The sequence below is a fragment of the Colletotrichum abscissum genome, assembly GCF_030869225.1.
Source record: "Colletotrichum abscissum strain IMI 504890 chromosome Unknown Scaffold_2.1, whole genome shotgun sequence".
Taxonomy (NCBI): domain Eukaryota; kingdom Fungi; phylum Ascomycota; class Sordariomycetes; order Glomerellales; family Glomerellaceae; genus Colletotrichum; species Colletotrichum abscissum.
The window spans coordinates 344,931-356,393 of NW_026850098.1; the positions used below are offsets into that span (position 1 = coordinate 344,931).

The 11,463-nt window shown below is 53.8% G+C and overlaps 5 protein-coding genes across 5 annotated transcripts; 2 read left to right on the forward strand and 3 right to left on the reverse strand.

The window, feature by feature from the left end:
• Positions 1-549: 549 nt before the first annotated feature.
• CABS01_00812 (uncharacterized protein) lies at positions 550-1,271 on the reverse strand (the record flags this gene model as incomplete). Its single annotated transcript, XM_060534193.1, has 3 exons — positions 550-651; positions 717-1,033; positions 1,088-1,271. 3 exons carry the CDS (start codon positions 1,269-1,271, stop codon positions 550-552), a joined length of 603 nt encoding a protein of 200 aa, XP_060401271.1.
• Positions 1,272-3,778: 2,507 nt separating this feature from the next.
• Positions 3,779-4,405, reverse strand: CABS01_00813 (uncharacterized protein; the record flags this gene model as incomplete). Its single annotated transcript, XM_060534194.1, has 1 exon — positions 3,779-4,405. The coding sequence occupies one exon, from the start codon at positions 4,403-4,405 to the stop codon at positions 3,779-3,781; it is 627 nt and encodes a 208-aa protein (XP_060401272.1).
• A 1,322-nt stretch (positions 4,406-5,727) lies between these two features.
• CABS01_00814 (fatty acid hydroxylase) lies at positions 5,728-6,802 on the reverse strand (the record flags this gene model as incomplete). Its single annotated transcript, XM_060534195.1, has 3 exons — positions 5,728-6,319; positions 6,400-6,723; positions 6,792-6,802. 3 exons carry the CDS (start codon positions 6,800-6,802, stop codon positions 5,728-5,730), a joined length of 927 nt encoding a protein of 308 aa, XP_060401273.1.
• Positions 6,803-8,531: 1,729 nt separating this feature from the next.
• On the forward strand, positions 8,532-9,110 carry CABS01_00815 (uncharacterized protein; the record flags this gene model as incomplete). The annotated part of the gene is made up of 1 exon (XM_060534196.1): positions 8,532-9,110. A coding segment is annotated over one exon (579 nt), but the record flags the coding sequence as incomplete, so codon positions are not given.
• Positions 9,111-9,269: 159 nt separating this feature from the next.
• Positions 9,270-10,553, forward strand: CABS01_00816 (uncharacterized protein; the record flags this gene model as incomplete). Its single annotated transcript, XM_060534197.1, has 1 exon — positions 9,270-10,553. One exon carries the CDS (start codon positions 9,270-9,272, stop codon positions 10,551-10,553), a length of 1,284 nt encoding a protein of 427 aa, XP_060401275.1.
• Between the last annotated feature and the right edge of the window lie 910 nt (positions 10,554-11,463).

Below are 11,463 nucleotides of genomic sequence, written 5' to 3' on the forward strand. Positions count from 1 at the left end.
TAGTATAGGGCTGTAAATGTCCGAACCGCTGACACCACCATGTACTTACTCAGTATCTTGACCGGCCGTGGGCCAGTTACCTTCCTGATGAGAATAATATGACAAGATGATGAAGCATAATTATCAAATTCAATTTAGTCTTGAACGGGCTTGAGGCATTTATGATGACATATTCTACACAAACGCTGTGGACAAGTACGTGCAGTGAAGAGGGATAGAGGAGCTGCGACCTTTCTACCACGAATTTGCTAGAAGGGAAAATTGATTGTTCAACCACATTGGAACACATCTCGACATTGACAATGATCTTACTCTTCCCACACGCTTTAGGATGATTTGTGCAGTGAAATTGTCTACTGAAAGTCAAAAGCCGACGTTGCAATTGCACTAAAGTTCTGTTTGTTTGATATGATCACTAATACAGTAGTATACTAAGGTACACGGTAGTAACTCAAACATTGGAATACCAGAGCACAAGCAGAGTCTTCCCACATTTCGTAACATTGATACTTCAGCTTTGAAAGTTACCATATGTCAGGAATGCCTGATCTATACATCCAGCTTTACCATGACGCCAATGCTTTTTCCAAAACTTTGGTACTTTTGCAGCGCCGCCTGTGCCTCCGGCTTGGTCCAAGCAGCCTTTGCTTCCTGGCGCAGGTGTTAGCAGTGAATACAAGTAACCTAAGACCGTAGCAATCAGATGGAAGGCTTACCTCATCACTGTCCCATCCCAAGATACCCAAGCCAGTTGACTGACCTCCATCGACACTCTTTCCTCCAAAGTGGACGGTCTGGCCGAGGGCAGCAACTAGGTCCATCCAGGCCTGCTTCGCTTCCTCATGCTTACTCTCGTCTGCAACATCAATGAAGCAGAACTGAGTAAATGTCTTAGGCTTTTCACCGGGAAGCGGACCAGTCTCGAACTTTTTGACTCGAGGCTCGCCGCCGGGACCAGCCTTGAACTGCTCTTCACGCTCTTTGATCCACGCCGAATCGGCAAACGCCTTGTCATCTGCCGCGGACTCGAAAGCTACGAGGAGATTTAGGTACTGCCAAACAACTTGACTTCAGAGGAGGATCTCACTTATCGTTTGCAGGAATTTGAAGTCTGTCACAGGTGTTCCGTTTTCGTTGATGACATGTCCACCAGCTACTCCAATAACGCCTGGCTGCTTCGCAATATCTTCCTTGACCTGCGGCCATGCTCCGAGGACCTCATCCTTCTTGTCGGCAGGAATGTTGGGGGTGACGACAACGAGGAAAGGCATTTTGGCTGTTTTTATGTTCGGGGCTAGTAGAGACGATGGAATTGTTTTCGTGGTGTGTTTTGGCGCTAACCGGTCTACGGTGATCTGGTTGTCTTTCGTTTCGATGAAATATTGATTCTGTGCTGGCTTGAAGTCGGTTGGTGGATGCGGTCAACACGAGGTTTTTATGACTTTCGAGGGAGGTTCATTCATGTATCAAAGACCTTGCTGGATCAAGACAGTGGTCAGTCAACCATCGACCCCGACACAGACCGCACCCTGCACCCGGAAATCCCGGCGGTGCGGCATGACAGCAGCCAGGCGCCGTCAGACGAGTTGCGTCTTAGAAGCCGCCCCCCCCCCCCCCCCCCCCCCCCCCCCCCCCACCCCCCCCCCCCCCCCCCCCCCCCCCCCCCCCCCCCCCCCCCCCGGAAACCCCGGGGGGGGGCCACAACCGCCCCCCGGCCCCCACACCCGGTTTTGGTTATAAACCCCCCCCCCCCCCCCCCCCCCACCCCCGGCAAAAACTGAGAGCCACCAGTACGTCGCCGACCGACCCCAGATCAGCTAACCTCGAACCCCCTCTCGTCGCGGATAATACCACCGGCAACTAGGGACGGCTCTCAGGGTCCAACAGCTGATTGGCGGTGCCCACTAGGTATGTTGCATGGTAAACAAACCGCGTGTATGCCGTATCGTGGATGCTTCAACCCAGGAAGTGAAACCCAGGCGGAGCCGGGAACCGGGGGTCAGGCCAGTGTGGGGTACAGTCGCTGCCACGGCGGTGGAGGACGGGCCGGCGGGTTTTGACGAGACGGTCTCGGTTTTTCGTCTGATCCGTGATTTATGCCCCCTCCACCAAGCCGAAAGTCTAATTCACTCGGCAACGTGCTTGGAGGACTGCATGAATCCAAGCCGTCAGCCCGGCGGACAAAAGGTTGACTAGGCCAGGTCTAAGAAAAAGGGGTCCTTATGCAAATAACGGCTGTCGAATCACCGCAGGCGAGGTTCGTTTGCTGCGCGAGGCAGTGCCAGAACCCGAAGGTCTTTCAAGGAGCGAGAATCCCTAGTCGAGTGCTTGACTGTACTAATTCAAGCTGAGTGTTCATCTCGTATTGCTATGTATTACGAAGCTGGAAACACTTTGGCAGAATGCGGGGACAAGCACATTGAGGCATGGAGATGCGACTGAGTCTGATACATGAGGAAACGTTCCAGAACAGGCACAAACCTTCGGGGATATATCAATATTCCGGGGAATTAGCAAAGCAACCCGTGCTCATATCCAGTCTCTCCAATACTTGCAATGTTACTGAGGAAGGTTGAATCTCTCAGGCTGGCCTGAAATAAGTAGATGCGAGTACAATTGAATGGGTGAAGTCATGGCTTCGAGCTTTTGCATCAAAGATCAGCAAGGACTTGGACATGGTCCACGAGCTGAATACAAGTACTAATCGCATGATTGTGGTAAAGAGTTTGAACTATTTTCATCCCTCCAATGCATGTGTTTTCTCCTTCGGCACTAAATCTACGTGATGGGCAATGACCGAGGCCTGGTTTACAATATGGACTTGGTTGTTCGGAGTTTCGGGCAAAATGAGGTTACCGAATCAACAAGTGAACGTGTGAAGCAGCCTTGCTCCCCTTTGATATTGAGAAACATCTGCAAGCAACATTGAAATCTCGGGAATAATGCATATGCACTGCTTCGAATACATGGCTCGATCGGTTGAGTTCAAGTGGCGGTGTGAGATCGTTCAATGACTCGCTCCTGGCCACCACAAAGACAGGCCGATGCGCTACACAGTTCTGCCATAAGTCTTCCACTTAGAGAAGCCGTGCTCGAAGATAGGATTTTAAATTATTATCGGCTGCGGGGGCGAGCTCTAGCCAAGGGCTCTGGTACTGTCACATATCAGCAGAAGAGTAAGTGCCTCTTTCGTTCATCCCGAAATTCGGTCGAGATCGTCTGTTTGTGTGTGTGTGTGTGTGTGTGTGTGTAAGTGAAAGGAAGAGAGAGAGAGGGAGAGAGAGATGGAGAGAGAGAGATGTTGTTGTTGAAGACATACGACTCTTTGCTCTTTGGATGAGAAACTACATACGACGTATTGAACTAATCTTTTCCTTGATTCCCATTTTCATGAAACGTCGAAAGCTATGCACATTACTACCTACAGGATATCCATGCCTGACCTTACACAGATCGCACAAATCTTGCCGACAGTCAAAACGAGGACATTTCACACTGCAGGTGGGAGCTTGGCATCTGAGAGCAGCCAAATGTTCAATCTGTTTCTTCTCTGTGGCCAGACTGATCCAGGGTAGCTTGCAAATATGCGTCTCGATACTTGATGGTTTAAACGTATATGCCATGACAGTTGAGAAAGCCCCAACTGTTTGCGTTGAGCACAAAACAATTACACTTCCACCCCACCATTGTCGAAATCCTCAGGACCACCAACCCAATATTCCTGACAACGATTTCCCCCCCCCCGCTAAATGAAAGTATGCGAGGCGATGGGTATTTCTCAAGCGAACACGATAACAGCCGCCGCGACACCGAGAACTGCCGCCATCCCCGCCCGAACGGTCGACCCCGCCCCCCCCGGAACCGTACTCGACGAAGGCTCCGCTCCGCTTCCCGTCCCAGTCGGCACAGCCTCACCCTCCGTCGACGTGATCAAGGTACTACCGGCGACGCCCGTCCTAGTCGTGACCACCGATGGCGTCAGCGACGACAATGGCGACGTCACCGACGTAGTAACGGTTTTGATAATGGTGCTCGTCGTGGTAGGGGGCGTGACCGTCACCGTCGTGCTGCCTACTCTGCTATTCGACCCGGGGGTCGCAAGGGTCTGGGTGACCGTGATTGTGGGCGGTTTGACGGTTGCGCAGCTGGAGAAGAAGCTCTTGGTGATGGTCTCGGTACCGGAGTAGCCCGGGCAGCCCGGGATTTTCTTGCCGGACGCCGGGTCCGTACCTCCGCAGTCGAGCGGGGTGCAGATTTCGTGGGTTTCGAGGACGTAGTGGATGACTGTCTTGATGGAGTCGCCAGAGGGTCCTGGGTAGGTGTATGTGAGAGAGGTGCAGCCCGTGAGGTCCGTCTTGGCTAGGACCGCTGTAGCTGCCAGAACTGGGAGGAGGTAGCGAGACATCCTTTTTGGAGTTGAATGACGATTTGCGAGTGAACGTTGGTGAACGAGTGTGATGGTCAATAACTGCTGATAGACACCTAAGATCTCGAGGATGAGAGAGGCATGGATCGCCAAGTCATATCTGGGTGGCATAACGGGTCTTTTTGAATACATGATGGTGTTGTAGGATCGGGAAGTCGCATTTTTCCCATGCGTCTTGGATGTTTGGCGAGCAGGCAAGCTTTCTGGAACCTCGTCACCTCGAACTCGTCTAGCCCCTGGGTACGACCTCAAGAGGCTGCGTCGTGCCGCATAGGCGTGTCGACTCCTTGCATTACCGGCGTTCTTTTGTCATCTGACACGAGGAAGGACAGGGACAGGAGAGAACACAGCGGTTCTGAACAATCCCGTGGTTCATGTCAGGCATACTACGAGAACAAAGAAGGTTTATTTTCGGGAACATGCACTCGAAAACAAGCGACTGACGAATCCCTTGCCGCGCTCACATGCTTGGCAATTAACAACTGAGATGCAAGGAGCAGGAATTCAATTTGTCTGTCAGGCACCGGAAGATCAAGGAAGACTGTCTTGCTAATGCCCTAGTATCGGCCTGAGAATCCAACGGCGCCATATCATCGCCGAGAGAATTGGTGCCTAAACCACGGAAAGTGGTGGAGAAGAAAATATTAGTTTTGCTATCTATCTTCGAGTTCACTGTCATAGAATCGGTCAAGCTTGTCCGGAAGATCGAACAAAGGAAATTTGAATAAGTTTGTGCACAGGTCAAAGTCTTTAAGACGATTGCTCAGGGACGGCCATGCCACCATCCTCGTATGCGGGCCCCTGCTTGCAATACCAAAAGCACTGCAGTTTGCCGTTGTTTCCATCAAACACTGCTGCATTGTTCTCCCTCCTGTACGACACGACCTCGACCTAGCAATCGAGTCACACGAAATAGCTCTGTTTTTGTCGTTGGGAGAGGGGCTGTTGCCGGTGCGTACTCTTCTGAGTCATCTCTCCATCGAATGGCCCACGTGCTTGTCTGGCGACAGCTTCAAGTTAACATGACATCGAAACTCAAAGAAACCAAGAGCACAGTGTTCTGTATGTACAGCAATGGTGTATTGACAGGTAGCGATTGGCGCATTAGTTGGTAAGTCTAGGTTATTACAATTTATCATACAGAAGTCGTCGTGTCGGCCGTTAAAAGAAAAGGAATGCATAGCCGGAAAGTCTTTCGCGACGACTTTGTCACTTCAAGATTCCAGCGAATGTTGATCCCCTCCAGCGGAGAGACAGAAGTCGGAAACAACACTTTTGCGAGAGGATCGAACTCAATCTCTTTACTGCGCCTTCTTGGCCTTGTCCAACTTTTTCTCCCGTCTTCGCTGGTGGGCTTCTGCGCCGGCTTCGGTATCCATGAGGTAGTCCCACCACCGGAAGCTAGACGCGTAGTTGCCAATGAATTTCTCATGGTGCACGTCGTGGTGCTCGGCGCCGGCCCAGAAGGGGAGGAAGTGCCTCAGAGACCAGGGGAAATCGTAACCGGAATGCGAGTCGATGGCTTGGAACAGGCGGAGGACAATCCACATGTACATGGTAAAGAGGTGCAGGTCCTTTGTGATGAGTACCCATAGAACGGGGGACCCAACGGTGCCGAGACCAAGGAACATGACCTCAATCGGGGAGGCGTACTCGGCCGTCATGCCAAAGGGGGCCGAGTAGTAGTGGTGCATCTTGTGGACGGCCTTATACAGGGGAGGCCAGTGGGCACCGCGGTGCATCCAGTAGTGCCAAGTGTCCTCGAGGACGAAGAAGATTGCGATCTGGTAGGCCATCTTCCACCAGGCGGGAAAGGGCACGCCGTAGTCGAGACCGCACCAGGTGGCGATGGGGTGGAAGAGCCAAATTTGCGGAAGCTCGACGGTGAAGTGACTGAAGAGAACTAGGGCGCCGCATTCAAATTGCTCTCTCCAAGTTGGGATTTTTTGCTGCTCAAGGTTAGTGGCTGGTACGGGTGGTAGTCGTTCATGTCTGGGATCCTGCCGAATGCATTAGACATGGCGGATGTGGAGTGACGTGCCTGTTGAATCTTCCACCTGCGGAAGTAGGGAATGGCGTCGATAATGATCCATGGAAGACTGCGACCAAAGTAGACGACCTCGTGCATGACAAAGGTCATGATGCCAGTGGCGAGGATGTCGTTCTGCATCCACAGGTACCACGCCGCCCACAGGCGCTCAATGGCGTTGAGCTGGACGTTGTACTTGTTCACATCGTCGAGTACGCCGAGGTAGGTTGTGGTAGACGTCTGGTTGGGAAACACGACGGTGGAACTCCTATGAGAGCGTTGTGTGTAAGCGGATGGTCAACTTGTGAGGTAGGTGAGAAGTTGCGGTTGGCTTACCAGGACGCCATGGTATCAAACACACCCCAATGCAGGAGAGACGAACTAAAGCAAGGTGATGTGCAACTCTCGAGATGCAACGGCAGCAACCAGACCAAATATGGGAATTTGGCAGAATTGCGAAAGGGGCCAAGTCGAATTAATAAACATCCGCGTTTGGTGGAGACTGCGCGTGTTGGCGTTGAACGGGCTTTGGAAATGGATGGTTCTTCTCGAAGGGCGGCGCAGGGGTCCAGACGCCGATGGGACGATAAAAATTCACCGGCATCCGCTCAGGTGTGGTACGATAACTTGCATGTTTTGCTGTGCCTGTTCCTCTTAGAGACACGGGAGACTTTAAACATGAATCCACAGATCCGAATACGAAATGGATGAGTTGCGCCTCGACCACCGCTGCCATTGACTCATTGTGAAGCTGATGAGATTGGCGAATCTGGTGACAGCTTCTCATCGCCTGCTCTTGGTGAATGGCCCGGAGCCGTGTGTTTCCAGCTGCAGAGAGGCACAGAGGATCCATTCTCCATCCCCGGGCGACCCACTTCCCGGTGGTCTGTTTGTGGTGTGATTTTGTCCACCGCGCTTGAATCCCCGAGATTGCCGGCCTCAGGGGCAGCGTCTGGCACCCACAGCCTGGTTCTGGTCCGTCCTGAGCTTGCAGATGGGCTTCTGAAGCACTGAGACAAGGCGATGAGAACATTTGACGTTGCGATGGACATTGGATGATCTCTCGTTAATGGCCGTTTCTGTAGTAGTTGGGACCGAGCAACATGGCAGATGTGTGATCTGCGTGATGATCTGCCACTACGGAGTGGATGGGCAAGGTAAATATTGCAGCTCTGTCCATCGGGTTGATGAACTTCAAGGCGTCTTCTGAGTGCGGACAAGTTAGGCCTGGCAAGGAAGTTTACCGCCGTCCGTGTGGTGTGATTGTGCATCCGGGTCGGACGCAAGATGCCCGGCATACTATGCACATCTTCGGCGCGCTGATGGGTCCGCCCGCCGTCGATTGTTCGGTTTTCAGCTCGCCGTTCTGCCCCATGTGGCCACAGACACGCGGCAGTCACTCGATTCGCGATGGACCAGTGCCGAATTTGTTTGCAACGGCCAAAGGTGGGCACTCGCCGGGTCTGTTGGTGTCTTGATCGGAGCAGCTCGACAGGTGAGGGACGCAACATGCGGTGTGGAGATGATGGCCCATCCCGGCCTTGGAGGTGTCCGGATACGGATGCCAATGTTGACCCTGGCTAGCGATAATGGTGCATGTTGGAACTTGGATAAACATGGGTGCGTAAATTGGTTTCCATGTTCAAGTCTCGCTGTCGCTGGTTCGTCATCAACTTCATCGAAGACTCCAGGTTGGCCATGGCCATCCTCCCTGCTAGTGACGCCAGCGGGTCTGGGTTTGTCACGTCACCGGACCTAGGGGTTCTGATCGAATGAGAAAAAGAATTGATTGTTGTTATTGATCGCTGTTGGAAGAAAGATTGGCTGGTAGCTGTACCGACTGATGTGTCGGACTACCTTACCCTGCTGTAGAGGCGTTGTTGAGATCTCGCAGAGCAGAGGGAGAGGGCTGAATCTGGGCCACAAAGAGGTTTGAAGGACTCGTAGAATCGAAGATCCTCGTCAAGTCTTTTTTCGAGCCGTATCGAGGTTCCCAAATTCGTGGAGAAGGTGAGGCAGAAGAAGTGGTGTGGTGATGCGTTTTTTGGTGTTGAGTGGACATTCAGAGGTTCAAGTGTGGCTGAGGATGTCGGCGGTTCCGATGCTCCGACTGTGGCTCAGCTAAGGCGGTGCACATCAGCCACTCACCGCCAGCCACGCGACGGCATTCGCGCCCAAAGCTTCTGCAGCTCTCCACCACACGCACCAACACGAAGCGCGCCCGCACACCGCACACCGCATCGCAAGGCAGCGAGCTCTCAGTCCGTCTCGGCAGCAAGGGGAAAAACGAGGCTCAGCAGGTTCTTTGCCCTGGTCTCTGACCCCGTACAGACCCCGTCGAGACCCAACCTCCTCCAGTCATCTCCCCAGTCACATCGAGTCCGCGCCCACCTCGTGACCTCAGAGGCTCTCAGTCAAGATGACCCATCGTCGGCCAGACCAGGGTGTCTTCGTTGTTTATCCAAGTTCTTGTTCTCGTTCTTGATGCTGGTTTGGGCTGCGGGTCGTCACTTGCGAGGCCATCTTGGACGTGGCCCTGATTCACACACACGCATAACAGCAAATGTCGTGAATCCCCTTCAAAGTGTCGTCACGCTGTTCTTTTTCTTGCCTTTCTCCTGGCCGACTCTTGGCAAGTCTTTACCTTCTTTTTGACGCGACCTTTACCCGCTGCCGCTATCGCATTTGAGCTTTCATCCTTCGCATCTTCCTTGGCGCTCCGGCTACTATAGACGAAGACATTGACGAACTTTGAACTAAGAAGGAAACAACGACGACGAACAAATCCATTGTTCAACTCGAAGGGAGGAAACAATGGGATACATTGCAAACACGCCCGAGGAGCGCCTCGAGCGATCAGACTCGAAGAATCCAAAGACAACGTGCAAGGGCCTCACGGGCGCAGGAAACCTATGCCGCAACTCAGTCACGCCCGCGAGGGGCAAGATGCTTTCGCCAACGGCCAAGGAGGAGTCGCTCTACTGCCACCACCACAAAGACCAGGCTGCAAGTCGCTCTGCACAGTCGAGTCCCGGCCCTAGACTGTCCGGCAGACCCATCTTGGAAGAGCGAACGAGCATCGACACTCTCGCGGACCGGCTTGGCCTGGTGGACGTAGGCTCCAACCCAACCAAGAAACAGAAACGGCCTCATGGAGGACGGCTCAGTGGCGGTAGTGGGACACAAACCACGAGCGCCTCGAAGCCGCCCTCGGCATATACACGTCCGCCGCAAAAGGAGCGCAAGGAATTACACCTCTGCTGCTGCTTCAGCATCCCCATCGACGAAGTCCAGGAATCCCAGCCCGCCCCTCGGCCCCAGCCGCGACCGGTGCAGAACGGCGGCTCCGCAGCCATGCCCCGGCCCTCGAGCCAGCTCCTGGCCCCTTCGAATTCGCGCCCGCGACCGAGCACGTCGAGCCACTCCCGGAAGAGCTCCCAGCAGGCATCCCCTCAGCCGCTCTCGACGTCCCAGACAGCGCAGTACCTATCACTCATCCCCCCATCGACCGACCCCCAGACAGCATCGGCGCTCATGGCGGAGTTGGCGAGGCCGTACGGCAGCTCTGAAGAAGCGGGCTACATCTACATGTTTTGGATCACCCCGACTTCCAAAAAGGAGGCGGCCCCTGTGCAGGAAGCGAGATCGCTGCTTGCACCGCCTTCGCCAGCCCGGGGCGTGGGACGCAACCGACGGTCTAGCGACGTGGTATCGGCCTTTGCAAACGCCAACGGCGGCGCATCGGGCGACAATAAGATGCTCATCAAGATTGGACGGGCGCAGAACGTCCAGCGCAGGATGCAACAGTGGACAAAGCAGTGTTCCTACGAGATCGAGGTACTGCGGTACTACCCGTACATACCGGGAGCGAGCGCGGCATCGGGACAGCAACCGCGCATGACGCCGCATGTGCACCGCGTCGAGCGGCTCATCCACATTGAGCTGTCGGGCATGGGACTGCATGCCGGGCCCATAACGTGTGCCGGATGCACTTCGGTGCACCGCGAGTGGTTTGAGGTGCAGACGTCCAAGAAGGGCATCGGCGCGGTGGACGATGTGATTCGGAGATGGGTTGACTGGGACGAGACGACTGTTTGAGTCTGGCGGGTTGACCAGACTTGCACAGGACTACCTTTGGAGTGCCTCAGTGGTGATCAAGTGATCCCTGGATGCTGGGCCTAAGCCCTTTTATTTGCACGCATTGCATGGCGGACGGCGCAAGGGAATCTTTTATCGCATTCGGACCTCGTACAGCATTTAAATCAGTATCACAATAGTATAGCAGACTCCAACCAGACTTCGGGGCAATAACAGAACCCTGCATTTCGGCAGCTGCCCGCGGGCCTCGACCGGTCGGGATTCCGCCGGTTCGGGTCACCAAGGAAAGACTCACGAATAAAAGCGGTACATAGATATTTGACGTTTTTACTGTGTATGTTTTTACGTTTGCTCTGCAGGTTGGTGCAATTTCAAAAGCCGATGGCGCAATTTCAGACCTCGACCCATGGCCTCCACGGTTCCCGGGCGGGTGGCAGCCGTATCCCAACGTCAGCTGAAGACAAGGTTCAATTACGGGGACTATGACTGTAAGATCAAAAGGAACACAAACTGTGCGCATCCCACGCTGCTACAGTTTCCATGTGTCATTGTGGTTCTCTTCTTGGTTGAAAACTCGGGCTCTTTGGCTCTTGATCAAGTTCCCCAAAGTGGTTTACTCTTGTAGACTCTTGATCATTACTGCACCTACGGAGTACGGATACATACAATGAACGGTCTTAAAGTCTCATAGCCAAGATTACAGGCAGCACACACTGGCGGTAGGTTGCTCCAGGTGTCCAGCAAACGTCGAGGACGGCACGGATGTGGCCCGACGGTGCCACCACCTCCCGCCCACCCTGCTCTTTGCATGCAGCATCCTGGGAATGCTGACGAGCTAATGCAGAACCAGAGGGACGGCGGGGGACACCACCGTTGGAGCCTTGGACTCTGCTCTGGAGGCGTGAGCGTC